A 26,640-nucleotide genomic window follows, 5' to 3' on the forward strand; every position below is an offset into this window, starting at 1 on the left:
GAGAAGTCCTGTGAGGGAGGAGAGCTCCTGGTCACTCCAGCTTGTCTCACTTGCAAAGCCTTTATTGATTTTGGAAAGCTCTGATCCATGGCTTGGACTTGCCCCACTTCACCTCCCTCCCTCTCCCAAATCTGCCTCTGAGAGCTTCCTGCCCTGGGTTCTTTGGGGATGGTCCCTCCCGCTCCCCTCACCCAGGGCGGTGGGGGCCGAGCTGTGTCCATCCCCCAGCTCCGTTCCCAGGGCTCTGCCGGGCTGTGTCGGTTCCCCTCTCCGGTGTGAGGGGCCATCCCGCCCTGGCACAGCCCTGCCCGGGTCCCTCAGGTGCTGGGTGCCGCAGTGTCCCCCGCAGGAGGCTGGGGATGCCGCTGCAATGCGCAGCCCGCTGTGCCCACAGCCTCTGCTCTGGCAGCCTTTCCTCCCAGCTCCTGCCTTCACCCGCAGTGTTGCCCAGCTTTGGTACCAACAGTGCCCGTGGCGCTGGCACCCCTGCACCCATCCTGACACCTGAGGGACCACAAGGCAGGTCAAGAGGCTCCTGGCTGGGCAGGGAGGGTGGCACAAGAGGCGAGGATGTTTCTGCGGGCTCAGTGCGGTGCAGATTGCTGCCGGCACCTCAGCAGGGGGGCCAGCTGGGGGAATTTGGGTGCCAGGGGCACAGCTCATGCTCTCTGCCCTCCCGAGTGCGTGCAGGCAGGACTGTGGTGGTCGTGGCAGGACCGGGGTGGGCGCTGAGCTGCTGCCCAACCCAGCCCTGCACACACCTGAGTGTGTGCCCAGCTCACTGTGGTGACCGGACCACAGAGCGATAGGCTTGGATGATCTCCTCGCTGTTGGGGCAGGTGTACTTGAACTCCTTGGTTTCGCTGGCAGCATTGAGGTAGCGCCACACGCCCCGCAGGTCCTTGGGGATCCCGCAGCGGCGGTAATGCTGGCACACGACCTGCGGGCAGGAATGAGGTGACCCCGTGCCCAGCCTTGAGCTGTGCCAAGGAGCGCCCTGCGGCCGGGCAGTAGCATTTGTGGGCGGGAGCCAGCCTGGAAGGGTGGCAGGGGGCCAGGGGACATCCCTGACACTGCACAAGACAAGGGGTGGCACCTGGCAGGGGATGTGGAGAGGAGTGAGATCCGTGGGAAGGCACCATGCTGGGCATGGGGCTGGGGGGTGGACACGGGGTGACATGGGGCTTGGCAGAGGAGCAGGGGGGTTCCTGCAGCCACCCAGGGGGAGGTGAGAACGTGGGGCCAACAGCGTCAAGAAGCCAGAGCAAAGGGAAGGGCACAGCGGGGGGATGCCCGCGCTCACCTGAACGATGTTGAGTTTGGGCAGCAGGTTGCAGTCTGCCAGTGTGAGCTGGTCCCCATCCAGGAATCGGCGGCGGGAGGTGCGGAGCTGTGGCTCGTGGGCCAGCTCATAGGCCAGGGGAGCGCTCAGGTACTCGTCCAGCTTCAGCAGGGCCCGCAGGAGGCTCCGCTGCAGCGCTACGGGGGGTGGCAGCACCACTCGTCAGGGCATGGGCCCCCTGTGTCCGCAGCCCTGTGCCCACAGTGCCTGCCAGTGTCCTCCCGCCGTGCCCACGTCCTCCAGCCCTGCCCACGCTGGCACCAGCCCCTGGCCTCCCCAGAGAGCCCCGGCACAGCCATGCTGAGCTGCGGGGAGGGGGCAGTGCCTGGAGAGACCCGGAGAGGGCTGGAAAGGCCCAGGGAGCCCTGAGTGGGCTTCAGGTGGTGGCACCTGAGAGGTCGCATGGGGTGACCCTCACCCAGCTCCTCACCCTCATCCTGGGCAGGCACCGGATTCTTGATGAAAGTGGAGAACTTGTGGAAGATGTCGTTCCCAGCCAGACTCGATTCCCTGTACTGCGGGACCAGGCTGGGGAACCTGCAGGGACGTGGGCACGGCTGAGGAGGGCGGCAGGGCTGGCAGGCTCTGGTGCTGCCTGCCCGCAGCCCCCCCAGCCTGTCCGGCCCCTCTTTGGCCCCTTGCCCTCTCTCTCAGGGCAGCGCTGGCCACTGACCTGGGGGGACCCAGCCTGTCCTCCAGGAAGTCCTCGATGGTGACCGTGTCAGTCTTGGAATCACCGTTGTAGAGCAGAACGGGCAGCTGGGCACCTGGCGCAAAGTCCTTCAGCACGTCCAGTGCCCTGCAGGAGATGGGGACAAGTGCTGATGCTCGGCAGTGCCCAGGGCTCTGCAGGGCGCTGTGTGTGTACGTGTGTGTGTGTGTTTGCATGCAGATGTGTCCTGTGCGAAGGACACGGTGGTGCCCCCACACTGCTCCTGCCTCCATGTGTGACCATGGCAGCTCTGCCCTGGAAAATGCCCACCAACCTCCTTCAGGCAGCAGTGGGCAACTGGGGGGGGTACAACAGGCTCCATGTGTCCCACAGGGCCCTTCATGCCCCTTCTGAAGGTGCTGGGGACCTCCCCCCTCAGTGTGCCATAGCAAGCCTGGCCCACAGCCCTGACCCATGGCTGGCATCCCCCATGTCCCCAGCGTGAGTGGGAGGGCACGACTCACCTCTTGGCATCCACGGTGGTGAGGGTGAAGGGCACCCCTTTGAGCAGCAGCACCATGAAGATCCGCTGGCAGAAGGGGCAGTGGCCCACGCTCTCCCCATCCTCGCTCGCCTGTGGGCAGAGGGAGAGCTCAGCCGCCCCTTTGCCCCAGGGCGGCTGCAGTGGGGGCAGCACGGGCTGGGCAGCGCCAGTGGGTGCAGGTGAGGGTGGCGAGTGCATGGCACTGCCCTGGTGGAGCCCAGGCTGGCCACGGGCCAGTGGGCAGTGCTGGCCACCCATGGCACTTGCTACACTGGGCAGGGTGCCCGGCCCTTGCCTGCTCCGGGACCTCCACACCCCATGGCAGAGCAGCCCATGTGGCACAGCTGGTGCTGGCCCTGGCACCCCGGGAGACCAGGGGACCACAGGCTGCTGCAGCCCCACAGTGCCAAGGGGGCCAGGATTTGAACACAGCGATAGCGGGGGCAGCTATGGCAGGGGACAGCCCAGCATGGCAGGGACTGTGCTGGAGGAAGGCAACAGCGATGCTGGTGGCCCTGTCACCCCCAGGTGTGATCCCAGACAGTTGCTGTCCTGCCCCGTGCAGCCGGACAAACTGCCCAGCGGGTGCTGGCTGGGATGGGCTGGCAGGTGCTGCAGCGGCTGCACTGCTGGGCAGGCGGCCCTGGTTTGGGGGACAACCCCAGCCTGACACCCCAGGCTGAGCACCCACAGCCCCCCCATGTCCGTGGGGCAAGCAGCAGCGCGCCATGCCCTGGAGAATTGCCCTGAGCTGCCCATTCAGTGCCCCCCATCCAGCGCCCCCCATCTGGGCACCGCAGTGGGCAGGGGTTGGCCGGGACACCCCAGCCCGGGCAACACTGCGTGACAGTTGGAGGTGCCCACTCACCAGGGACACCCAGTCACCCAGGACCCCCCCCCTCACCTTGACAAAGAGCTGGATTTGGGGTTTCTCGGCCATGCTGGGTGGTGGCTGCTGGCTGAGTGGTGGCTGTGGCAAGTGCCGGAGCTGTGGCCCCTCCCAGCCTACATTCCTCCTCGGGGTGCACCCGCTCCCAACCACACCTGCCCCACGCCCTACCGTGGGGCCCTGCCGTGGGGCCCCGGCCACCGCTGCTGCTCTGCCACAGGTCTGGCACGGGCAGCTCACAGCATCGCCAGCTGTGGCAGCTCCTGCCTGTGCCCTGGGGGTGTCACACCAGCGTTACCCCCCAGCAGACGGCAGGCGCCAGGTGCTGCCCTGTGTTTGCTCAGCTCCCTTTGCTCCTGCACCCCCGCCCGTGGCACTGCGAGCGCCCTCAGCCTGGTCCCTTCCCAGGCACCCAGCCCTGGCCCTCCCACCCACCAGCACCCACACAGCCTGCCTGGCTCCAGTTATTATTTTTTTATTTAAAACGATCATTATTTTCACATTTCATTGTTTTGTTTCTTTTGCTTGCAATGTACAGGCTCCTCCAAGGTGTCCCCACCCCTGGGGGTGCCCCGTGCCTGGGGCCGTGCGTGGCACCAGCGTTGTGCCTGCAGCTGGTGGCCAAGGACGTGGAGCGGGAGATGAGGCGGAAAGCGGGGCCAGACTCAACGAAGCGAACAGTGTTAAGGCAACGGCCACCCCCGCGCTGGGGCGATGCCCTCCCGCCCCCTCCCCACTGCCACCCCCAGCGGGGTCTGCGCCTGGGGGAGGCCACCATGGGCACCCCAGCTGTGTGGGCACTAAAGCATCTTCATTGACCATGGAAAGCCATGGGCCATGGGGACGGTGGCACGGCAGCGGGTGGGGGCAGCTCTGTGGAGGGAGAGCTGGGGGGGCTCTGTGCCCAGGGTGCCAGAGCCCTCCCGGAGCCCCAAGCAGGACGGCAGTGAGGACACGGGGTGAGGACACAGCTCCGGCCAGAGCACAGCGCAGGGCACCCTGCCCACCCTGGGGTGCCCCAAGGGTGTCACCACTGAGGTCACAACTGGGCACCCAAAGCTGTCCCCGTCCCGTCTCTCCCTGGGGACAACGGCTCACCCTGTGCTGGCTCGTCTCCCAGTGCCCACCCAGAAAAGCAGAGTGTGCGCAGCAAGGGACCAAAGGGCACCCGGGGGGGGCTGCCCACCCGCACCATCTGCCCACCCCAGGACCAGCCAGTTTCCAGTATGCCATTAAAAAAAATATGGTCTGAAAAATCTGAAAATAGAGCTTATCTCCCCCCAATTTTTCCCCTATTGAAAATACTGTATATTGTATCACAATCTATAGCAGGTGGCATACAGGGCTGGTGAGAGTGGGGGGCATGGGCACAGTGCAGGGTCAGCTGCCACCTGGGTCTGCCCCAGCTCCCGGGCCTTCAAGTGCAACCAGGCCTGGCCCTGACCCACCTCCCCCTCCCACACGCTGCCCCATGGCAGCGAACTGGGGCGCCCAGGGCTGCCTGCCAAACCCGGGCCAGGATGGCAGAAAGGACAGTGGGGCACACATGGGCAGCCCAGCCCTGGGGGCTCCCTGGGAAGGGGAGGCGCTGTGGGGGGTCATGGCCAGGGACCCTGCTGTCACCCCAGCTCTGGGTAGGGCTGCGGTGGCCGGAGAGCTGCAGGCTGGGCAGTGCTGCTGGGCTGGGGGTGCTGGGGACAGCCCCCGCGGGCGACAGGGCTGCAGAACCCTCTGCAGAAAGGAGGAGCACTGCTGGCCCAGGGAGCACCTGCTGCCGCCTCAGTGACACTGCCAGCCCCAGGGGACAGTCCTGTCCCCAGTGACAGTGCCAGCCCCACCACGCTGGGCCAGGCTGCGCCGCACCCACGCGGGCTGTATCGTCCTTGTACCTCAAGGCCACTCACTCCCATCCTGGGGTGCAGCACCCCCTCTCCCAGCACCACCAGGGACCCAACAAGAAGAAACCAGTGCCAGTGGCTCCTGTAGAGGGCCGGAGGCTGAACAATGAGTGCCAGGGCAAGCGGGCAAAGGAGGGGACGGAGCAGAAATGTGGCACAGCTGCAGCAACGCCCTGTGGCGCGGGAAGGGGGCAGGGAGGGCGCAGGAGGAAGGTAAGGGTGGCTGCAGGAGGGATGTGGTTGGGGGCAGAGGGGAGAAAGAGCTGGTGCCAGCATGTGAAATACCCTGTGAAATACCCCCCTGCCCCAGCAGGTGCCGCCTGCCAGGGCGATGGTGCTGAGTGCCCAGCCCACGCCTGGCAAGGGGGCTGGAGCCCTCGCCTGGCACAGCATGGGCAGGCAGGAGAGGCGGGGGGCTGAGGTCCCTGTTTCGGACGGGCTGGAGGGTGCAGTGACATCCTCCTGGCGACAGGAGGCAATTGCGGGTGAAGAACCAGAGCTCCTGCCTGCACAGTGCTGGACCCTGAGCCCCCACAGTGCCAAGGGTGAGGCCAGGGGTGCTGGAACAAGGAGCAAGCAGCCATCCTTCCTCCGGCCCTGCCATGGCCAGGCCTGGTGTGCTGCTGCTGCCAGGTGTCCCCGTGGCCCAGAGTCCCCAGGGGGTGCAGGATGGGTGTCCCAAGCGAAGGCACCGCTCACCGGCCTCATCCCCACCACGAGGAACGCAGCGGGGGCAGCACCGGCCCCAAGCTGCGTCCTTCTCCTCGCAGTCTCTGTCCGTGGCAGGCGCTGGCCGGGTGAGCTAGCCGAGGACAGTGGCCCACAGCACCACGCAGTGGCACTGAAGGGGACAAAGGCCATCTGGTGGGCAGTGGCTCATGAGGTCCACCTAGGCCGGTGCCACACCTGCCATGTCCTCCCTGGCACGCGCCTCTGGCTGTGGCGGCTGCGCTCGACGGGGCGAAGAGAGGGGAGAGGCCAAAAGGGTCTGGTGGCTTCAGAGCTGGAGGACGCGCCTGCCCCTGGGGCCTCAGCACAGCGTGTCCGTGTTGAACGAGAGCTGAGCCTGCGGGCACAGACACAGGGCTCAGGGCTGGGCAGGGGCGGCCCAGGGCTGCTGGGGCCAGGATCCAGCCTGGGGGGAGCAGCCACCCCGCCCCTGCTCCATCCCCGGGCCCACCCTGTCCCCGTTCCTGGGCGAGAGCCGGTGCCGTGGCACCCAGTCCCGGTGCCCCATGGTAGGGACACAGCTGGGGACAACCTCTCACCCTCTCCTCCTCAAAGCTGATGAGGCCTTCATCGTCCGTCTCCAGGTCCTCCTGCTCCTCCACGACCAGGGCCCGCAGCTCCGTGGGGGCGGCCCGGGGGCGCAGCAGGCTCAGCACGCGCTCCAGGGGCGACTGCAGCACGCAGCTGGGGCTCGTCTCCTGCTGTTCCAGGTTGTCGCTTTGCTTCTTGGCAAAATTCACAAACACCTGGAGGGGGAAGGGGCAGGAGGCTGTGAGGGACCCCTGTGAGCACCCCCACCCCCTGGTCACCCTTCACCTGCCAGCTGTGCCACTGCAGACAGGCCCAGCACATCCCACTGGGCTGGGGCCGCCACTTGCCCCCCACCTCCCATCCTAAAGGTGGGTGCTGCCAGGCACTTTGGCACAGCCACGCGCCTGGGGACAAGCATCCAGCTGCCTGCACCATCCCCGCTCTCACGTTGTCCAACGTGGTCTGGCTGACCGAGTAGTCTTCGATACCCAGCACATCCACCACCTGCTCCATCTTGCTGAAGACCTGTGCCAGCGAGATCTGGTCCGACTTCAGCTGGTACTGGGCTTTCGTGTGGTGCCGTTCCTGCAAGGGACATGAAGGTGACACCCACGTCCTCACTCCCACAGCCCCTGCCATCACGCCACAGGGAGTCCCACAGAGCGGTCCCTCGGGGGATGAAGGCTGCTTGTGGCTCCAGGAGGGGACAGCACTGCCATCACCGGGAGCTCACCTTGAGGACGGCCTCGGGGAAGTTGCGGTTGAAGAACCTCACCACCTCCTTGATGTTGAGGCTGGACTTCGTGCGCACCGTAATCATGTAGCCATCTCCGAACCTGCATGGTGACACAGCGTCCCATGAGGACCTGCCCCCCAGCTTATACCTTTGTGGGGAAGGACTGACCCCACGGAAGGTGACAATGCTGTCCTGCAGCCAACATATCCACCCCAGCAAGCCTGGCCCCTGCCCACCCTCCAAAGCAGCACCCACATGAAGGGCTGACATCTTGCCATGGGTGCCACATTGTCACCATGCTGTGGGGGCCCAGGTTGCTCTCACCTCACAGCGCACACCGGGTGCTGGACCCCCACTGGGCTCTTACCGGTTCTTCAGGTGCTGGATGCTGCCAAGACACTTGAGCCGCCCGTTCACCATGATGGCCAGGCGGGTGCAGAGCGCCTCGCACTCCTCCATGCTGGGGAGACAGGGCCGGCTTCAGCAGGGGACACAGGGGGACAGCGCCCGGGGCTGCGGTGGGGGCAGCTGGGGAGCCAAGCAGCCATGGCCACACCACCAGGGGTGAGAGAAGGCAACAGAGGGTGTCTAGGGTTCCCTCTGCTCCCTGTGTCCCAGCCAAATGCCATCCCCTGGGGACCAAGGAGCCCCCTCCCACCCACACAGCATCCCAGGTGCATCACAGGTGCAGCCAGAACCTTCCCCGGACCTGTGGGACGTGAGCACCACGGAGCGACCCGTTTTGATGACATCCAGGATGAGGTTCCAGAGGAAGCGCCGTGCCTTGGGGTCCATCCCTGTGGTGGGCTCATCCTGAGGGACAGACAGCACCCTCAGACACACCAGCACCCGCGGGGACCCGCCACCCCCTTCCTGTCCTGAGCCTGGATCAGGACACCATCCCACCCCCAAGATGCTCATGGTGGAGCTGGGGACAGGCAGCTCCCACCCTGGGTCATTTCTCCGCCCCTGCCCAGCACCAGCCCCAGGGCTGTGGGTAGGAGGAGGACTCCACATGCAGGGCGCTGGAGCCAGAGCCGCACCAGGAAGATGAAGGCTGGGTATCCGATCAGCGCGATGGCCGTGGACAGCTTCCTCTTGTTTCCCCCGCTATAGGTGCTGGCAGGCTTGTCTGCGTACTTGGTCAGCTCCAGCTTCTTCAGCGCCCACTTGACCACCTGCAAGGCACGGGGGGGCTGACACCACCCTGCCATGGCCACAGAGCCGGCAGCAGGCAGTGTCGCAGCTGCCGAGGGGCCACAAGCCATGTGCCAGTCAGGGGAGCCCTGTGGCAGCCCCTGGCACAGCCAGGAGAGCTGGTGAGGGCCCGCAAGCGCACACGCCCGGCCCCAGCACCACGAGGGTAGCAGCACTGGCTCAAGTCCCCACTGGTGCCTGGCGAGATGCCATTCACACGGCACAGCAACAACCTGCGGGTGCTGGCAATCGCCTGCCCACAGCCCTACCCGCTCCTCGTCCTTCCAGGGGATGCCGCGCAGGCGCGTGTAGAGCTCCAGGTGCTCCTGTGCCGTCAGCTCGTCAAAGAGCGCATCGAACTGGGGGCAGTAGCCCAAGCTCTGCTGGACCTGCAGGAGTTCCTTCAGGATGCTGTAGGAGAGGAGAGAGGGGCCGTGGGGAGAAGGAATTGCTTTTCAGGAGTACCCCGTTGCTCAATCCCTTTCTCACACCTTCATACTGGAGCATCTTCTACCAGGTAACACACAGCAGGCAGCCTTGGCAGAGCACTGGTGTCACTTGCCACCCCCCAAACGACGGTCAGCCCAGCAGGATGAAGGGCTGCAGAGTCTCGTGGACCCACACGAGCAGACTCACGCTGCTTCACCCTGGGAGACCCCCAAGCAGACTCTGTCCCATCCCCAGGACAGCGAGCAGTCCCCACCTCCCACTCAGCCTGTGTCCCCGACCTGTGCCCGTTAACAAAGGCCTCTCCACCCGTGGTGCTCTCATCCCCCGTCAGCATCTTGAAGGTGGTTGTCTTGCCCGCGCCGTTGACGCCCAGCAGCCCAAAGCACTCCCCGGGCCGCACACCCACGCACAGCCGGTCCACAGCCAGGATGCGCCCAATCTTGCGGGATTTGTACACCTGGTGGGGCAGGGGATGTGGGCTCAGCCCGTCGGGAGGAACCCAGACCCACAGCCCCAACCCACATCCCTTGATGGGAGGGCTCCGAGGTGCCTCCCTGCAGTCCTGGAGCACCATCGCCTGCCACCACCGCCCCACTGCTGCACCTTGGTGAGGTTTTCGATCTTCAGCATGTCGTTGTCAGCATCACCACGCAGGACACGGTGCCGCTCATTGGCCACATCGATGTCATCCTCGATGGGTTTGGTGGAGACGGGCAGACGCCTGCGGGAAGGTGCAGGGCCAGCGTGGGGACGCGGGCAGGGGAGCTCTTGCCTGCATCCCTGCTGCACACGGGCATTGCACCCACTGGAGGGGCACCCTTGGGTAAGGGGTCCTGACAGCAAAGCTTTTCCCCACAGCCAGCTCCCCATATCCCTGCTCCCCAGCCACACTCACTGGGGCTTCCGGAAGAAGTTGTACTGGCACATGATGGTGATGAAGAAGCCAACAAAGCCTTCAATTGTCATGGCAACGAGCCCCCGTGTCACGATATCCCATTCAAAGGGCGATTTCATTTTATCAAATTGCCCTGAATGGGAGGAAGAGGAGGAGAGCAGCTGGGGACACCATCCCAGGAGGACAACCTGGTTGTACACCTTGGGCTGGCCTGTGACAATGACACTGTCCTGCCCCCTTGTCCCCATCCCTGGGCTAGCTGGTGCTGCCAGCATCAGAGCTCGTCACAACAAGGCTTAGCATTCACAGTGTGTGTGTTGCTGAAATCACCTTTTAACTTTGCAACCTGAGCAGGATGAATCAGCCCAACTGAGAGTGGGTACTGGATTTGTCAGATCCTGCCCCTAAATCATCCCTCAGGACATCAGGAACACCTGGGTTATATACAGAAGCTGCCTGAGAAGCAGAGAGCAGTGAGAGCTTTCAGAGGCAAAGCTGAAGCTGCGAGCGGCAAAAGGCTCATTTTGGCTGGGCAGTGCAGCCCTGCAAGCCGGAGACACATCTGGAAGAGCCCCTGCAGTCCCCACCCCTCATCACAATGTGGCCCCACCACGGGTAACGTGCAACAGCAGCAGAGACACACAACCCTACCAGGGCTCAAAACCTTCTCTCCCCATAGGGCTGCTATTCGGGATGGCCCAGGGAACCATTTCGAGCATCAGTGGCACCACACCATGGCTGACCCTCAACAGTGTCTCTTCCTGCACCCCAGTCTGGTTCCTGTCCCTGGCTTTTTGCTCCAGGTTGCTCTGGGCCTCAGGAAGCCCTACAGGGCAGGCAGGGGGGATGTGCCAGCCCCATGGTCCCCCAACAGCCCCACATGCCCTGGAGCAAGGGAGGCAGGGAACGACAGGCCATACCAATCTTGGCGTAGTATTCATTGATGTACTCGTTGTAGGCCATCTCCATCAAGCCATGGCCCAGGTTGTAGTTAGGGAACACAAGGAAGCAGCTCTTCAGGTAGCTGTTCACCACCTTCAGATCCTGCAGGGAGAGGCAGAGAGGACACGACCGTCAGAAACACCCCTGAGGACTGTGAGTGCATGGTGGCATCAGGTTCCCCACCAAGATACAGCCCGGTCAGCTCTCAAAGCTGATCCTGCTGGGCGCAGGAGTTTGGAGCAGAGATCTCCCAAAGTCCCTCCCAGCCCGAGCTGTCCCAAGACGCGATGGCAGCTCCTCCCTTCCTGGCAGCCCCAGGCAGAGCTGTGAATCCCGTACCTTGTCATGCTCAAAGAGCTGCAACAGGAAGGTGGCAACGGTGGCTGTGATGCCGATGAAGAGGTTGATGACGATGAGGAAGACGTAGGCAGAGCTGGGCACCTCGAACCAGAAGGACGCAGGGTACATGATGGGGGTGATGGACCAGCTGGGAAGGTAAGCGGCAGGGGCGCACATCAGCGTGGCAGGAGAGGGAGCAGGCAGTGCCAACCATGGAGCCTCGGGATCGCCCACTTCCCAGTCCCATCCTCCCCGGGCTCTCCCAGCCCACCAGCTACGGGAGCTGCAGAACATCAGCCAGATGTGCAGCCCCAGGGCCAGATCCTGCCCGTGTTGTCACAGTGCAGATGGGGCATCAGAGGGACCCACCAGTGCATCCCGGCCCACCCAGGCACCGTACCCATAGAGCAGGAAGAGGGAAAGCACAGCGGGGAAGTTGGTAGGAGAGGTGTACGCCGGGAGGTCGAACACGAACAGGATGATGATGCAGCACGTGGCCGGCACCAGGTAGTTCAGCTGGAGAAAACAGAAACTTCTGTGACTGCCCACCCTCCCACCCGGCCCTGGGGGCTCAACCAGTGGGGCCGTGCACCCTACTCACCATGTCCCACACATAGTTGGCCAACCAGTAGATGACAGGGTCACAACCACTCACGAACTGGAGGTGTTTGGCCTTGGTGGCCTTTTCAGCTACCAGGAACACGACAAAGCTGGCTGGCACAAAGGACATGGCCACAATGATGAAGATGGCAATCACCACGTCCGTGCCCTGCAGGCTGCATGGGGAGCAAGGAGAACAGGGACCTCATCAGCCTCAGTTACCCAGGGAAGGGCCACCCGTTCTGGTGTGGGACAGTCACTGTGCACAGGGACCAGCACACCACAGCCACCTGGTCCCCTGCCACGCAGCCTGCGGGCAGAAGCCTCCCAGCACTACCCAGCAAACCACGGTGAGGAGCTCCCTCCCCTCCCTGGGACAGCCACCCTCCCTCAGACCCGCTCCCTGGACCTACAGGTAATCCAGGGACAGGCTGGCGCTCGTCTTGTTCATGGGGTGGTTGGTGACCGTGATGCCTGCAGGAAGGCCCAAGAAAAAACACGGAAGTGTGAAAGTGAGCTCAGGACAGAAAATCTTGCCCCCAGTCTGCCCAGTCCTGGCTCTGCATGGGAGGAAGGGTTTCCAACCTGCAGCTTGGCGGGACCTGCGCTGTCTGAAGCAACCAAGCACCTCAAGGCCAAGCCCTCCCTCACCAGCCAGCAGACACATCACAAGCTCAGATGCCTCCAGACAGCACTTTGGGACATTCTGCCCCAGCCCAGATCTCACAGCCAAGCCGTGTATATCCCTGCCCCACTGGGCACTGGCCTGCCTCGTCCAATGAGGGACATTGCACTTTAGAACCTGGTTGGACTGTGCCCTAAACCTGTTCCTGAAGTGCTTCTGCCCTTGAATGTCTCCAAGTCCTCACCGTAGGCAGCAGGGTTGCCTTTGCTCTTGGGCAAGTTGGCTCGCAGGATGGCGTTGTTGAGAGCGTTGAGGTAGGTGGGCATGCTGTGGTAGCCCTTGTTGTTGTAGAAGACCTGGAGGGGCAGAGAGGTGTGGTGGGAGCTGGCAAAAGAGCTGGGCCCATGGCAGATGTACTGGAAGGGAGGGATGGGAAGGGGCAGGACAGCCCCAGCGCTGGGGGGACAGCAGGTCACTGAGGTGGGAGCTGCAGAGCGCTCATGGGGCAAGAGCCGCCCAGACTCTTCCATGGAGAGCACTGCTGCGGTGGGTGAGGGGTCCCCGCCGCACCTGCCCCCTTCTCCCACCCCACACCACAGCTGCTGCTGCCCACCCGTCTCCCGCAGCGCGGTCCCACCTGGGCCGTTCTCCGGACAGCGATCTTGCGCACCGTGGCAGGAGCCCTGGCCCCGAAGGAGGCTGGGATGGATTTCTGGACGTTGCCGAAGGTGAGTGCCCCGTACCTGTGGGACAAGGCAGCACCGAGAAGCTGTGACAACTGTTCCCCACCGCTGGGAGCAGGGCCGTCCTTGAGCACGCTCCTGGCTCCCGTCAGCACCCCAGGCAGGTGTCCCCAAATCCCTCCTGCTCCACAGCGCAGGGCAGACCCTCCCAGCCTCCCCCCTTGCCTGTGCAGCCGGAAGCGGTCCGAGGTGTAGAGCAGATACTCGGAGACGTTGCGCCCTGTGATGTCTGCCAGGATGTCGCCCGTCACCACCTTCATCTGCGGGGGGTGGCCCCCCACACCGCTGGGGCAGGAGAAGCCGGTCCCCTGCATGGAGCACGTGCACTTGATGGGCTCGTGGATGATGTGGGGCAGGGCGGGGGCCGAGGTGACGGTCTCTGAGGAGCAGAGAGGACAGGTCACAGCCAGGTTCCAGCCTGGCACGGCTACCTAGGACAATGTGAGAGAGGCTGAACCGAGGGGTCCCAGCCAGGTAGGGAGGGAGCACTCTGCCCCATGGCCAGAGCCTGGGCTGTGAGAGGGCTTTTGTGAGCTGAGGGACCGAGAGATGGACATGGGGAACAACTTCAGGGAGACACAAAAGGTTCAGAGAGGGGGCATGAAGTGTGGCTGGAGAAGGCAATGGCTGGGGACAGCAGCCCACCAAGGGTGACACGAGGTTGGCCACAGGGCTCTCAATGGTGTCACTATCCCAGGGAACTCCACCGGCACTGCCGTGGCTGAACAGGGAGCAGTGCTCCAGGGCAGCACCAGCCCTGAGCCAAAAGTTCAGCCCAGAGATGTGATGCTCTGCTGTGGCCAGGCCAAACTGATGGGCACTTCCAGGGGTCCCTGGAGCTGCTTCCGAAGGGCAGATACATCATCTCCCTGCTGGAGCTGGATCCCAAGCCTGGACGCACTCAAGCATCAAGCACAGGTGATACCTTTGATAGCAGAGGAAAAGGTCGAGGAGTTCCAGGCATGGAGCAGGTCCTCATCCACTGAGATGGGGTAGTCAGAGGGAGCTGGGGATGGAGGTGGTGGCACGAAGTTGGAGAGCGGCAGGCCCTGGGTGAAGGAGTCGATGCACATGGCATCAAAGTACTTGGCCGCCAGCATCTTGGACTCGTTGCTGTTGAGGTTGAGGGTCTGCATGGGCTGGTCCAGCGTGTTGTTGAAGGCCGTCTTGAGCACACAGGTGGCCCCCACACCGGAGGGCAGGTGGAAGGTGTTCACCAGCTGCTGGGGGCTGGCGTCAGGAGACAGCCTGATGCTGTGGGGAGACGAGCGGGTGAGGAGGAGCAAGGAGCAGGACACATGGGAATCACCACCCTGGCCATTTTCTGGTGGGACCTCCCTTAGGCCTTGGCACTTATCATGGCTGAATGGGCACACACAGCCCATGACATGAGCCAAGCTGCCGATGGCAGCTGGTGTCAGGGCTGGCACCTCTCCCAGGGACACCCTGGGCAGGATGGAGGCTGCTTTCTGCGAGGGGACATGGCAATGGCCAGGCTGTGCTCCAAGCCTGAGCCAGCCCCAGCCCCACTGCAAGCTGCCCTCCCTGCTGTCCCCATCACAGGACAGAGATAGGGCACAGGACACTGGTCACCAGCAAGTGGCAGCTCTCACCGGTACTCACGACGCTCCTCATTGGCGTACGGAATGAAGTTGCCCTTGGGCTGGGTGTAGTTGTGGTACTGCGATGGTGAGAGGATGAGGGGCGGCAGGTCACCTGCAGGGACAAGGATAAGAACCCACTCACACCCACAGCACTGCCACGCACAGGCAGATTGGCCGAGCACCCACAGGCCTTGTCCTTGTCCTCCCTGCAGCCAGTGTCCCCACTGGCCACAGCGGAGCCAGCAGAAATGGCCACCAGTAGCCCCCAGTGTGCTGGTGGGTGGCTCGCACGCACCTATCTCGGGCACAGAGAGCGCCACGGTCATGGCCACGCAGACGAAGAAAGCAGGCAGGAGGATCTGCGAGAAGAGCGCCTTGGTGTTGCGCTTGGCGCAGTGGAAGCGTTTGACGATCAGCCCGTGGAACTGGCGCAGCTTCAGCCATGAGCCCTCCAGCTTGAAGCTCCCCTGCCCAGCCAGGTCACCGTCCTCTGTCTCCACCTCTTGGTCTGGGAGGGGAAAGCACATCAGCCCCTGGTACAGCTGCTCCCGTGCCCACCTTGGCCCCAGGGAGGTGAACTGGGCATTGAGCTGGGCACAGCCACCCCCAGGGACAGGGCAGTCCCCAACCCTGACGGCCACCACACCATGGCAGCACTGCGGCACGAAGCGAGGCAGCTGGCTCATCAGGTTCCTCTTGGCCCGAAATGGGAAACTGAGTCAATAGTTTTAAAAAGGCAACCTAAGCTGGTGCTTTTTGGCAGAACCTCCCATTTTCCTATCAGCTCTCCCAGGTGGTGAGAGCTCAGTGCAGTCAGAAAGGGGGGACAAGAGAGGGGTGGGGGGACCCAGAGAGGCAGCAGGTACAGAGCAGGGCCTCACAGAGCTCTGCTGCCTGCAGCCCGAATCACAAGGCTCAGAGCATCCCTGGCTAGCGAGGCAGGGTGGAGCATGCCTGAATTAACCATGACCAGAGCTGCTGGCATAACGCAGAAAAGGATCTGTGAATAAAACAGCAGCCTCAGGGCACCGGCCTGCAGCCCCTGTCCTCTGGCAACCCCAGCATCTGGGCAGGGACAGCCCGAAGCCCAGGTCAGGGTTCAGAGGGTGAAGCCACCAGCTGGGACACGACTCTGTGCCCAAGGGCCAAGAGGAGATGACCCGACGGGCAGGTGTTAGTGGGGTGAGTCTGCGGGTGGCACCGGCAGGATCCGAGGGAGGCCAAGGGCAGAGCTACTGCCGCTGCCCCCGCTGGCTCCGTGTCACAGCAGGGGGCATCCCCACGCACGTGCTACCAGTTTGGGGGTGCAAACTGGTAGAAGCACCCATTCCCAGCCCCCCACCCAGGCTGCGGTTCTCTGGGCGCAGTATTGGTGGACGCATCACCAGACCCCCCGCGGGGTCTCGCCCCTGCAGGCACAGCCCCCTGTTCCAGCACAGCTCCCCATCCTAGCACAGCCAGGAGCAGGGAGGGGCGCTGGCACGGCCACTGCCCCGGCCACCCTCCACATCCCAGCCAAATGCCTCCCCCGGCCTCTGCCGCTGGCACAAACCTTGCAGACTGATGTTATCGGGGTCCTGACGGTTATCAAACAGGGGTGCGTAATCCCCAAAGAATTCGGAATAAGCCCCACCTTCGTCACCCCGCACAGAGCCCACCGAGGAGGCCGAGCGCAGGGACGCCTGCGACTGCGCCAGCTTGGAGCAGGTCACCAGGTTGCTGAGCTCCACCTCGGGCTTCTCCGGCACAGCCGCTTCGGCCAAGGGCTCCCCATTGGCCTCAGGCTTCGGGCCCAGCTCAGGAGGGGGTGACTGCGGGGTGTCCTTCTTGGACTCCTTCATGTCTGGAAGAAGAGGGGTTGCCATCAGCCATGCCACCCTTCATGGCAACGTGGCACAGAGCAGGGACAGATCTGCTCTGCAAACCTAGTGTGGAGCAGAGGCCGCTGCCCTTGGCTGGGCTCGCTGGAGACCGCTCCTCCCCTTGGGAGAGGAGGCTCCTGCAGCCACGTGCAAGGGGAGAGGAGCCACCAAGCCCAGGCACGGGCACGCAGCCCCTCGCCAGCCCCAGCAGCACTGTGTGACGCCCCTGCCCTTACCCACGTCGCTGTTTTCCAGGGACTGGTCCTCCTCAGACACCTTCAGGAACACCTCCTCCAGTGTTGTGTCCATCAGCCCAAAACTGGTGAGGTCCAGCTCCTCCAGGCTGTGCTCCAAGTGCTGCGGAGGCAAAATCCTGCATGAGGAGGGCAGGAGGTGCCCGCAGCATCACGGCCCCCGTGCTCGCCTGCCTGCCCGCCCCGCCAGCCCCCACAGGTACCTGGAAGAGCCTCTCAAAACAGCCTTTCTTGACAGCCTCGCTGGGCAGGATGTAGGAGAGCTCGGTGTTGGTATCTGAGATGAGGAGGCAGGAGGCCACATATTTCTTGATGAACTGGGAGACACGAGGCTCGGAGCAGGGGCTGATGGAGGAGTGGGTCAGCGGGCTGTGCGGCTGGCTGGGCTCTGCAGCAGAGGGGCAGCATCGCTCAGTCACTTCTCACCCCATCTCTCACCAAACCCACCATGTCCACACTACAGCCCATTGTGGGGTGCTGGAGGCTCCCCAGCCACCCTGCCTGGCCTGGGGATGGGATCTGCACTGCAGCCCACGCTGGACATCTCGCATGGGCCAGAGAGAACCAGCACTTGGAGGCAAATGCCACCATGTGGTGTCTAACCTGGGACACATATGAGAGAAATCAAGGCTGAGTGATGCCACCTCCTACACCCCTGCCCCATCCCCCTTCACCCTCCGTGTGGTCTAAGGAGATTCAAGCTAGGAGCACATGAGTGTTGGCCTCTCGTTCCTTTCCTGGGCTGAAGAAGGACTGGTCCCATCTACTCCTCTAAATATGAGGTCCTGCTGCCTGCAGACCTGTGCCATTCCTGGTGTCCGACTGCTTCTTCACCACTGTCAGCTTGTAGCCATCACCATAGGTGCTCTTGAGGAAGAGTGGAGATCCACAGCACTTGAGCTTGCCATGGGAGATGATGGCAATGCGGTCACCCAGCAGGTCGGCCTCGTCCATGTGGTGTGTGGAGAGCAGGATGGTCCTCCCTGATGGTGGCACAGAGCCTCATCAGAGAGGCCAGAGCCACCGTGGCCAGAGGAGCACTGCTGGGCTCTGCCTGCCTCCGCTCACCTGGCTTGTACTTGAGGATCAGGTCCCAGATGGCCCTGCGTGCATACGGGTCCACGCCAGCCGTGGGCTCATCCAAGATCACAGCCCGCGACCCACCCACAAAAGCAATGGCCACCGACAGCTTCCTCTTCATACCCCCCGAGAGGGTCTGCACCAGGGAGTGGCGTTTGTTGGAGAGCTCCAGGTCCTCAATCATCCTGGGGACAGGGGAGAAGCACCAGGGATGCAGGGGGACTGCACCAGTACCCCGTGCCTGCAGGGAGCACGTGAGGCCTCTTCCCTGCACGGCACCCTCAGCTCTCAGCCGCCGGGACAGCCCAGCTGCTGCCAGGCTACAGAAACATCTGCTGCTGCTGTCACAGCCTGATACCCCAACTTTTGGAAAACACTTGGTGAAGATGCTTCAGAGACATCTCTGCTCCCAGATCACCCACCACAGCACAGCCAGCAGGAAGGGAACCCACTCACACAGAACACAGATGGGGCAAAAGGAGCTGGGGGGAGTGCCTACTTGTCCATCTCCTTGCGGATCTCCTCCTCCGCCATGCTCTTGAGCTGCGAGTAGAACCAGAGGTGCTCCTCCACTGTCAGCCTGTCAAAGAGCACATTGTGCTGGGGACACATGCCCAGGTTCTTCCGGATCTCGTCCATCTCTGTCCGGATATCGTGGCCGTAGATGGTAGCAGAACCCGAGGTGGGAGGGAACAAGCCGGTGAGGATGGACCTGGATGGATGGAGAAAGGCAACAATGTCAGGGACCTTGTACTCCATCTGGTCCCAATCCAAACCACCACCTCCAGGAGTGTCTGCTGGGCCCCAGGCAGAGCAATGCCAGTGCAGGGCCATGTGCCCACTGCCTGTCCCCTTTTGTGCCACCCCTACATCCACACCACTGCCCTCTGGGCATGGCACCAGTTGCCACAGGGCCCTGCGAGGACATCACACAGCACCTTCCCCAGCCACTGCAGCTCTCCAGAAGGACACATCCCACACTTGCCCCAGTGGGCACTCACATGGTGGTGGTTTTGCCTGCACCGTTGTGCCCCAGGAAGGACACCACCTGGTTCTCATAGAGGTTGAGGCTCAGCTTGTTCAGCGCCAGCTTCTTGTCTGTCTTGTAGACCTTGGTGAGCTTGTCAATGCAGACGACCAAGGGGAGGTGGGTTGGCTCCTCCTCGATGCCCCGCGTCTCCTCTGCCACGAGAGCAGGACGGTGAGGAGTTGGGGGGTGACAGGAGGCCGTTCATGGAGGGGGTTCCCCGGGGTATGAACCTCCCCACCCCCATCCTGCAGTGGCTGTGGTGGCTCACAGCCCCTTGACCCTCAGCTTCTCACCAGCATCCCCCCTCCCGCCCCACAGGCAGCAGTACCTGGCCCAAGATCCTGCCCTGCCAAGGCCACAGGGGACACACAGGGGTCCACGCAGGACCCTGCAGCAGAGCCAGGGCCACCCCACACAACCCGTCTGCCCTCACCCAGCCTCCGGCTCTCCATGGCGCAGGCCTGATCCTCCTCCATGATGCTGAGGCGCGTGGTGCGGGACCAGGGCCAGGTCCACTCCCAGGTCTCCACTCGCCCGTTGCCCAGCCAGTAGGACTTCTGGAAGGGGAAGTACCAGGGCCGCGGCAAGCCGAACATGCCTGCAAGCACAGCCCCGGGGGTCAGGGCCAAGCCTCAGCCATGGCCATGCAGTAGCCAGCCAAGGGCTGGGGCAGAGCTCAGCACAGGGGTGGGCATGCGCCTGGAGGATTCCCCAGCTCGGGGATGTCACTGCAGGGTGGGGGGTGCAAGCACCCCGGGCTGCTGGGCTCCGGGTGACACCGCTGGGCTGTGCAAGGAAGCAAAGTCCTTTGGGCTTTGGGTTGGGCCTGGCTCACACTTTGGCTTTATTAGGAAAGCAAAGGAAGCAGGTGAGACTCCTCCTCAAGTGGGGGATAACGGGGACCAGTGTTCCAGCTGTGGACACCTGGCTTTGCTACGGTTGGCCACTGAACCAAGGCACATAACTTAAGATCTTCAAGGAACCTGCTGGTATCACCAGTGGTTCAGGGCACGTGGAGAAGCATCCCCAACAGGACACAGGTATGGGACCGTAAAGGTACACTGTGCCAAATTCACCATGTCAGGACTGAGAAACCAGCAGTGTCCCCAGCAAAGAGGCCCCTGTAAGATCAGAGGTGCCCTCATGCCCCACTGCCCACACGTACCCGGGTGCACAGCCTCAATGTACCACGTGAGCACCCCGTACACCACAGCATCCACGATCAGCATCATCATGGACAGGAGGAGGTTGAAGTCGTCCCCTTCCACAGGTGACTGGCTGAAGGTGTGCCACTGGATGCCCACACCGGCCACCTCGTACAGCGCAAAGTACTTGGAGCCCAGCCCAAAGGCCGTGGTGGACATGAGGGACTATGGAGAGGTGGAGGAAAGTGAAGGGAAGGGGATGTCAGCAGGAATCCCAGTCCAGCTCCAGTGCTGCCCCACCCAGCCCTGTAGAGATGCCCCCTGCTCTGGGAGGCACCAAACCTTCTGGAGATGCCTCCAAAGCACCATGGGGAGGTGCTTCATACAGGCAGAAGTTTGTGCAGGGCTTGGTGACAGCTTGGTGGCCTATGGGCTGGACCTGGGGTGCCTGGGGCAAACCTGGGGCCAAGGAGCTGCAGCCAACTCACCGCAATGCACTTCTCAAAGGCTGTGATCTTGTCATGTGCCACCTCCTCCCGGATGGCGACGTACATGTAGGGCACGTAGCTAAGGAAATAGATGATGCCACCACAGGCAGAGGCCAGCTTGGCCTTGGAGTACAGCACTGACACCAGGAAGCTGCAAGGAGGACAGTGTCACCTTGGAGCCCACACCAGGGCTTTTCCCACACCGTCTGGTTTTGGTGGCGTGGAGATGATAAATTGTCCCTCAAATCAGCTGGCTGGGGAGATGCGTGCCCCTCCACCAGCCTTTGCCCACACCATTCCCAGCACCCTGCCCCACAGCACAAGGACCCTGGCGCTGCCTGTGCCTCCTCACCCCACAGAGTGGACCGGGCAGCTCACCAGAACATGATGGTGGCCACTGCGTAGACGGCAAGAAAGAGCCAGATGATGAGGACATCGCTGTGCATCAGGACCTTGCCATACTTCAGGATGGCGGTGAGCGCTGTGACCGAGATGGAGAGCTGGACGAAGCCTGTGATGAACCACGCTACCCAATGCACTGCGTTGTTCAAGCCCATCATCTTCATCACCTATGAGGCCAACACGGCTCAGCGGGGCTGTCTCCTACCCCACTGTCTCAGTCGCTGGGGCTGGGAGAGCAATGGGCAGCACTGAGTGCCCCGGGGAGCAGGCAGGACACAGCACCTCATGCCAGGGTGCCAAGGGGCTCAGCTCCCTCTGGTGCTGGGGACACTGAGAAGGACCAGCTCAGCCCAGCGATGTGGGGCCTGGGCACACCCCAGGGACACGGGGAAGGTGCCCATGGATGCAGCACAGGACTCAGAGACAGCAGCTCCTCCCCAGCGATCTCTCCCACCATCCCCACCTCTTTCAGGCGATGCTCCTTCTCTGTCACAATGTGCTGGATCATCATGGCCACCGAGTAGACCCAGGAGATCACCATGCACAGGGGCATCATATGCTCGATGACAAAGAGAAAGCTGGTGGGGTAGAGGGAGAGAAGGAAGAGCTGGATTGTGGTACCACCACAGAGACCCCTGGAGCCCTCACGGCAATGGAAGGGCTCTCCCACCACCAGGACACAACCAGCCATCCAGTCCAGCGGCTCCTCAGTGCCCTGAAAGAGCTTCTCCAATGAGCCCATAGAACAATCTGGTGTCCTCGCTGCCTGGTCCTGGCAGGCAGGCAGCAGCCGTGTGCTCAGCCCACTGCCCTGCCCACCCTGGTGGGGATGGGACCCTATCAATCCTCCTGCCCTGGAGAGCTGGTGGATCTGGGACTTCTCGAGGTTCAATAACCACTGACAGACCCACGTGCCATCCATTTACCACACTGCTTGTGTTCTCCCCAGTCTTTCAGCCTACAAGGAACCCCACAGCACCTCACTTCAGCTGTGAACTGGGCACAAAATCCTTCCCCTGCTTGCTTCACCTCTGGTCCGAGGAACTTAACTGTTTGATCATCACTCCCAATGTCACCAACCTCTCTCAGGCCCCCAGATTTGTCCCCTTTCCCCAGCTGAAGGTGTTCTGGTCTGCAAATGGGAAGAGGGAAGGTTCTGCCCCTGCCCACGCGGGTGCTACTCACTCATCCCGGGTATAACATGGGTATGGGAACATCTGCACATAGTTGCCGGGCTCCACCACATCATGGCCAACGAACGTGTTGATGAGGGCACGCTCCATCATGTCTGGGGAGGAGAGGCCAGGCTGAGTGGGCAGTGCAATCAGGGGTCAGGAACGCGGGCAGCTGTGGCGAGGAGCTGGCACTCACCCTGGATCCAGACAAAGCCATAAAGGAAGTAGAAGCGGCCACCGGTGTTGGGGCCAGGCCGCCAGTAGGCCCGTCGGATCTCATTGGTCTTCTCCGTGAAGCTGGAGTTCTGTCGGATCTTGTACATGACGTGGGGCGGCAATGAGCCGTCCTTGTTGGTCTGGAAGATGACACCTGTGGGCAGGGAGCCTGCTGGCACCACGGGAGATGGCCATGCCGGCCGGCCCGCACGGGCGCAGAGGGGTTCAGTGTGTCCCAGCCAAGTGCACCATGAGGGCTGCTGTGGATGGGGAGGGCGGCCATGGCCCTGGTATGGGATGTGAGGGCACATGGGTAGCAGGCAGCGGCGGTGGGACAGCCAGGACGGCAGCAGGGTGCTGCGCCCACCACAGCTTGGGCAATGTGAGATGCCCAGTCTGCTCTTCCACCCAACACACGCAGCAGGGGAGCCATGTCCAAAAGCCAGTGGCCCTAGCCCAGGACATGGCTGGAGAAGGACATGGCTTCGAGGACCCCCAGGAAGGGGCCGGGTCGTGAGGACGTACTGGCAAAGACTGTGACATTGTCCTGGTAGGCCTGGTTCAGCGTGTAGTTGACGATGCTCTCCTCATCTGGGAAGCCTTTGAAGATGTCCACACTGACCTAGTGGAGGAGAAGGTCAGTGAGAATCCACAGCCCCGATGGATCTAGCACACGGACCTGCACACCATGTGTCACCCTCAGGCACCCCATGAGCCCTCAAACCCAATGTCAGGTGGGCACCTCAACTGCTGACAACTACCCCAAAGCTCCTCACACTGCAGAAGCCCATATATCCTCCAGGACTCCCATCCCATGGCCTTAAGGGGGCCTGGGCAGACCTAACCTCCGCCCTTGGCCCTGCAGAGCTTGGCTGTAGGCAGTGGTTGCCGCACCAGCATCCACATTCCTACAGGGGGGCACAGCCTCACCTTGGCCATGAAGTGGACCCAGCCACAGGCGGCATTGTCGATGGTGTCCAGCTGCTGGAGTAGGATGCTGGCATTGGGCAGGGAGAAGTTGCCGTTGAGGAAGTTGTGGAGAACATCGCTGTCTGAAACATTCAGGATCTCTGGGTGCTTGTGCAGGTCAGCAGTGAACTGGGACAGAGAGGGAGACACAGGAGGGAGAAGTTGGGATGTGTGTCCTGCCTCTCAGCCCGTCCTCTCCATGGACACAGACAGGACTCAACGCTCCTCCCAGGGCCAGGAGACCAGCATCCACCTTGCACAGGTAACCAGCCTGGTCCTCACAACACCAGGGTGGGCACCTAGGAGCACCTGAGAGCTTCATAAGAAGAAGCCAAGAGGTGCCTCAGGGCAAGACACCCCTTCCCACCTGGCCCGGGGTAGCAAAGTCCAGGTCGGGTCAGTCCGCACTGCACCATCCTACCTGCTGGAGCCAGCGGATGCGTCTCTGCAGCCTGCCCTCCTCCAGGTAGGCACGGATCTCGGGGGAGATGTTCAGCCACACCTTGGCATAGTGGGTGACGTTGCCCACAAAGGCAAAGGTCTCATTGGCCTGAGGGGGAGGAAGGTCACACAGCATGTGAAGAGGCAGGGCCTCCCTGCTCTCTGGGATGGCTCACAGCCACGGAGGCATCTGCTCGCCCATCACCGGCAAGGGCCAGGGCAGCTGCAGGCTCCTGGCAGCTGGGTCCTGCCTCCCTGCTCAGCCTGCCTGGGCACGGAGGTCCCTGCAGAACAGGGCAGGGCAGGTGGGAGAGGAAGGACGGGGGTCCCAGCCTTTGCACCCTCACCTTCAGGATGACTTTGTCCACTTCGGTGCCCACGGGTGCATACAGGATTTTGGGGTTGCTGGTCATCAGATGCACGAGAAGGCCCAGGTTCCGCTGCTCCTTGCTGGTGAAGCCCAGTGAGCTCATGTTGCCCTGCTTCAGCGCCTCAGGTTCAATCGTCCTGCAAAGGGGGCTCAGGCTGCCAATTCCACTCCAGCCCTAGCAGCCCTTGCTGCAAACAGCCCCCACCCCTGCCCAGGAGGGGATTTCACACCGATTCCTGTGCCAGCATGGTGCTGCCCAGCATGAGAAGCTGCCCCCGGCCACGGTACAAGGATGCGGCGCAGCACCCATCTCCCACGTGCTCGTCAAGGGATGACCGCGGCCCCCCGCTGGGATGGCAGAGGCAGGGTGGGCTCTCCCACACCCCTGCCTGACCAGAGAGCACCTCGATCCAGCCCCCTCCAACCCCCGGGTCTCCTACCGGTTGTTGCCGCAGAGGATGGGCTGCAGCCCGGCCCAGAGCTGCACAAATGCCGAGAACTGCCCCTGAGGGTTGTCGCTGCCGGCTGGGCCGCCCCCAGCTCCCTCCTCCTCTGCCGTGGCGTTGCCAGCCGTGGTGTTGGTGCTGGCCCAGCTAGTGCTGTTGGCAGTGGGCAGCGGGGCCTTGCTGACACAGGCTCCCCTGGGCAGCAGCTTGGCCAGCGCCGACAGGATGTCCACGTCGCGGAGAACCTTCTCCATCTCTGCTAGGTCCTCCAGGAGGGTGCGGAGGCGGTGCTGGGTGGCCGTGCTGTTCACCTCATCCAGCTTCAGCTGCAAAGACAAGCGTGCAAGGGGTTACCTGTGGCTGAGGTGACAGGGCCCTGCTCTGCAGCAGAGGGGACCAAGGAGGACCCCATGTCCACCTTCTTGGTTAAAAGGTTGGAGCTATGACTAGCTGGGGCCCTGGACTCATTGCCGTGCATCCGTGGCTATCAGGAAGCGGCAGTGCAGGCAAATGCTGGCAGGGTCTTGTTGAAGAACACAAGATGTCCCTCAGGCAGGAAGGGTGGTCCTCTGTGACCACAACAGACAGACCAGAATCAGGCAGGAGGACATGGAGGGGGGAACCTCAGAGCCAGCCTTGAGAAGCTGTGCCACCAGGGACACCGCCAGTCCTGGGGAGAGGAGCCTGTGGGGACATGCTTGGAGGATGCTGTGGACACACAGCCCCATCCCATGGGCAGTGTCTGAGGAGGTGCCAGGAAGGGGAATCATACAGAGTCCCGCAGTGGGGCTCAGGTGCCCACATGGAGTAAGCGGGTGATCAGGAGGGACTGCGCCATGTAACAGACCCCCCGCCCCCACACAGCCCCGGTGAACAGAGAGACCCTGCCCAGGACTTGTCCCTGTCCTTGCCCCACAGCCCACCCCACACCGGTGGGAGGCACGTCCCGCAGCCCCGCTCTCACCCTGCTGACAATCCTGGGGGTGTCCAGCTGCTCCCGCAGCTCGGTGGCCAGCTGGGCAAAGCGCTCCCGGCGGGCGGCCCGGCTGCCGTTGCAGGCCAGCGCCCGGTATGCCTGCAGCAGCGGTTGCTGCGCGGGGGCCACGCGAAGGAGGCGACGCAGCCCCCCCAGGCTCTGCTCACACGTCAGCTGCTCCAGCACCGGCCCGGTGAAGAGGACACCCTATGGGGCAGGGAGCTGTCACGGCACAGAACCGGGTTCACGGGCAGAGCGGCTGCCTGCAGCCTGATTGGCCCTGCCAGGCGCTCACCTCCATCTCTGTGACAAAGGCCTGGGGGCTGTCGGAGGCGGTGGGCGCCGGGGTGGTGCTGGCAAGGCCCAGGGCCTGGGAGAGCAGGCGGAGCAGCGCTGGCCGGCGCGAGGCTGCCGCAGGGTCCCGCAGCGCCCGGTGGACCAGCCCTTCCCGCAGGCTCCTCCAGCCGCTGGGGAGGCTCTTCTGCAAGGTGACCAAGGACGAGGTTGGTGGTGTGGGGGATCACGGGGTCTCCCTCCATGTGTCCCCACCAAGTACACGTGAACGCCCCCACAGCACCCACACCCATGGTCTCAGCAGGGAGGGGTAGAAAAGGGGACGTGCAGATGGGGGGAGCACAGGTCGTCTGCATCCCAGCCACAGGAGGGAACAATCTTCCTCCTCCCTTCACAGCCATCGTTCAGGTGGTGCCATCACCTATTGCAATGGGAAACTGAGGACCCAGCCATCCCTGCTGCTGCTCTGGCCACCTGACAGTATCCTGTCACATCCCCTCTGCCAGGATGGACACCCCAGGTCACCTTGGGGTGTGACACCGATGGGAAAATGAGCTCTGCCCCACCAAGTCACCACTCCTCACCTCCAGCTGCGTCATCTTCTCACTGGGGCTCAAGCCGTCCCACAGGTCTCGCTCATGGGTCTCATCGGGTACCAAAGGAAAGGAACCGAAGAACAGGCGGTACACCTGCACCGGGGGCGGGAGCGGGGCTGCCGAGCGTGCCAGGAACAGAGGCACCCGTCTGCCCAGCAGAACCCTGCCGTGGGGTGGTGG

At 63.0% G+C, this 26,640-nt stretch overlaps 2 protein-coding genes across 8 annotated transcripts in view; both read right to left on the bottom strand.

Moving 5' to 3' along the window:
* Positions 1-24: 24 nt before the first annotated feature.
* Positions 25-3,552, bottom strand: CLIC3 (chloride intracellular channel 3). 2 transcript variants are annotated; one of them, XM_071817234.1, is made up of 6 exons: positions 3,443-3,552; positions 2,519-2,628; positions 2,016-2,141; positions 1,761-1,879; positions 1,304-1,479; positions 25-940 (listed from the first exon to the last, which is right to left on the bottom strand). In XM_071817234.1, exons 1-6 carry the CDS (start codon positions 3,476-3,478, stop codon positions 779-781), a joined length of 729 nt encoding a protein of 242 aa, XP_071673335.1. In that variant the 5' UTR covers positions 3,479-3,552; the 3' UTR covers positions 25-778. The 2 variants fall into 2 exon arrangements, with proteins under 2 accessions (XP_071673335.1, XP_065710258.1); XM_065854186.2 differs by having other exon boundaries at positions 26-940; positions 1,773-1,879.
* A 334-nt stretch (positions 3,553-3,886) lies between these two features.
* The window catches only part of LOC136110617 (ATP-binding cassette sub-family A member 2), a 158,906-nt gene continuing 136,152 nt past the window's right edge, over positions 3,887-26,640 (bottom strand). For 5 of the 6 annotated variants that reach the window (XM_071817223.1, XM_071817220.1, XM_071817221.1 and 2 more), the window contains 44 exons: positions 26,449-26,553; positions 25,866-26,051; positions 25,559-25,777; positions 24,589-24,920; positions 24,126-24,285; positions 23,759-23,887; positions 23,299-23,466; positions 22,894-22,990; positions 22,349-22,522; positions 22,163-22,265; positions 21,441-21,555; positions 20,954-21,144; positions 20,576-20,726; positions 20,108-20,312; positions 19,376-19,540; positions 18,914-19,094; positions 18,412-18,624; positions 17,901-18,097; positions 17,633-17,815; positions 17,036-17,220; positions 16,815-16,935; positions 16,269-16,559; positions 15,012-15,224; positions 14,726-14,828; positions 14,038-14,366; positions 13,278-13,491; positions 13,007-13,112; positions 12,614-12,725; positions 12,158-12,218; positions 11,746-11,920; positions 11,545-11,660; positions 11,145-11,292; positions 10,784-10,907; positions 9,864-9,996; positions 9,572-9,689; positions 9,247-9,425; positions 8,788-8,929; positions 8,365-8,499; positions 8,031-8,134; positions 7,689-7,781; positions 7,319-7,421; positions 7,033-7,170; positions 6,594-6,800; positions 3,887-6,391 (listed from right to left, as the gene is read on the bottom strand). In XM_071817223.1, the coding sequence (XP_071673324.1) occupies positions 6,356-6,391; positions 6,594-6,800; positions 7,033-7,170; positions 7,319-7,421; positions 7,689-7,781; positions 8,031-8,134; positions 8,365-8,499; positions 8,788-8,929; positions 9,247-9,425; positions 9,572-9,689; positions 9,864-9,996; positions 10,784-10,907; positions 11,145-11,292; positions 11,545-11,660; positions 11,746-11,920; positions 12,158-12,218; positions 12,614-12,725; positions 13,007-13,112; positions 13,278-13,491; positions 14,038-14,366; positions 14,726-14,828; positions 15,012-15,224; positions 16,269-16,559; positions 16,815-16,935; positions 17,036-17,220; positions 17,633-17,815; positions 17,901-18,097; positions 18,412-18,624; positions 18,914-19,094; positions 19,376-19,540; positions 20,108-20,312; positions 20,576-20,726; positions 20,954-21,144; positions 21,441-21,555; positions 22,163-22,265; positions 22,349-22,522; positions 22,894-22,990; positions 23,299-23,466; positions 23,759-23,887; positions 24,126-24,285; positions 24,589-24,920; positions 25,559-25,777; positions 25,866-26,051; positions 26,449-26,553 (6,960 nt within the window). In that variant the 3' untranslated portion in view covers positions 3,887-6,355. The remainder of the gene's footprint in view (positions 6,392-6,593; positions 6,801-7,032; positions 7,171-7,318; positions 7,422-7,688; positions 7,782-8,030; positions 8,135-8,364; positions 8,500-8,787; positions 8,930-9,246; positions 9,426-9,571; positions 9,690-9,863; positions 9,997-10,783; positions 10,908-11,144; positions 11,293-11,544; positions 11,661-11,745; positions 11,921-12,157; positions 12,219-12,613; positions 12,726-13,006; positions 13,113-13,277; positions 13,492-14,037; positions 14,367-14,725; positions 14,829-15,011; positions 15,225-16,268; positions 16,560-16,814; positions 16,936-17,035; positions 17,221-17,632; positions 17,816-17,900; positions 18,098-18,411; positions 18,625-18,913; positions 19,095-19,375; positions 19,541-20,107; positions 20,313-20,575; positions 20,727-20,953; positions 21,145-21,440; positions 21,556-22,162; positions 22,266-22,348; positions 22,523-22,893; positions 22,991-23,298; positions 23,467-23,758; positions 23,888-24,125; positions 24,286-24,588; positions 24,921-25,558; positions 25,778-25,865; positions 26,052-26,448; positions 26,554-26,640) is intronic. The other variant, XM_071817222.1, reaches the window with a different exon arrangement.

This window comes from Patagioenas fasciata, chromosome 20 (genome assembly GCF_037038585.1).
Source record: "Patagioenas fasciata isolate bPatFas1 chromosome 20, bPatFas1.hap1, whole genome shotgun sequence".
Classification (NCBI taxonomy): domain Eukaryota; kingdom Metazoa; phylum Chordata; class Aves; order Columbiformes; family Columbidae; genus Patagioenas; species Patagioenas fasciata.

What these genes read in the sequence shown, in the direction of transcription:
- CLIC3 (XM_071817234.1), bottom strand. Translation starts at nt 3,478, where the DNA reads ATGGCCGAGAAACCCCAAATCCAGCTCTTTGTCAAG. An exon ending in AAATCCAGCTCTTTGTCAAG is followed by an intron (nt 2,629 to 3,442) that starts GTGAGGGGGGGG and finishes CTCTGCCCACAG; the next exon opens with GCGAGCGAGGATGGGGAGAG. An exon ending in CCAAACTCAACATCGTTCAG is followed by an intron (nt 941 to 1,303) that starts GTGAGCGCGGGC and finishes TCCTGCCCGCAG; the next exon opens with GTCGTGTGCCAGCATTACCG.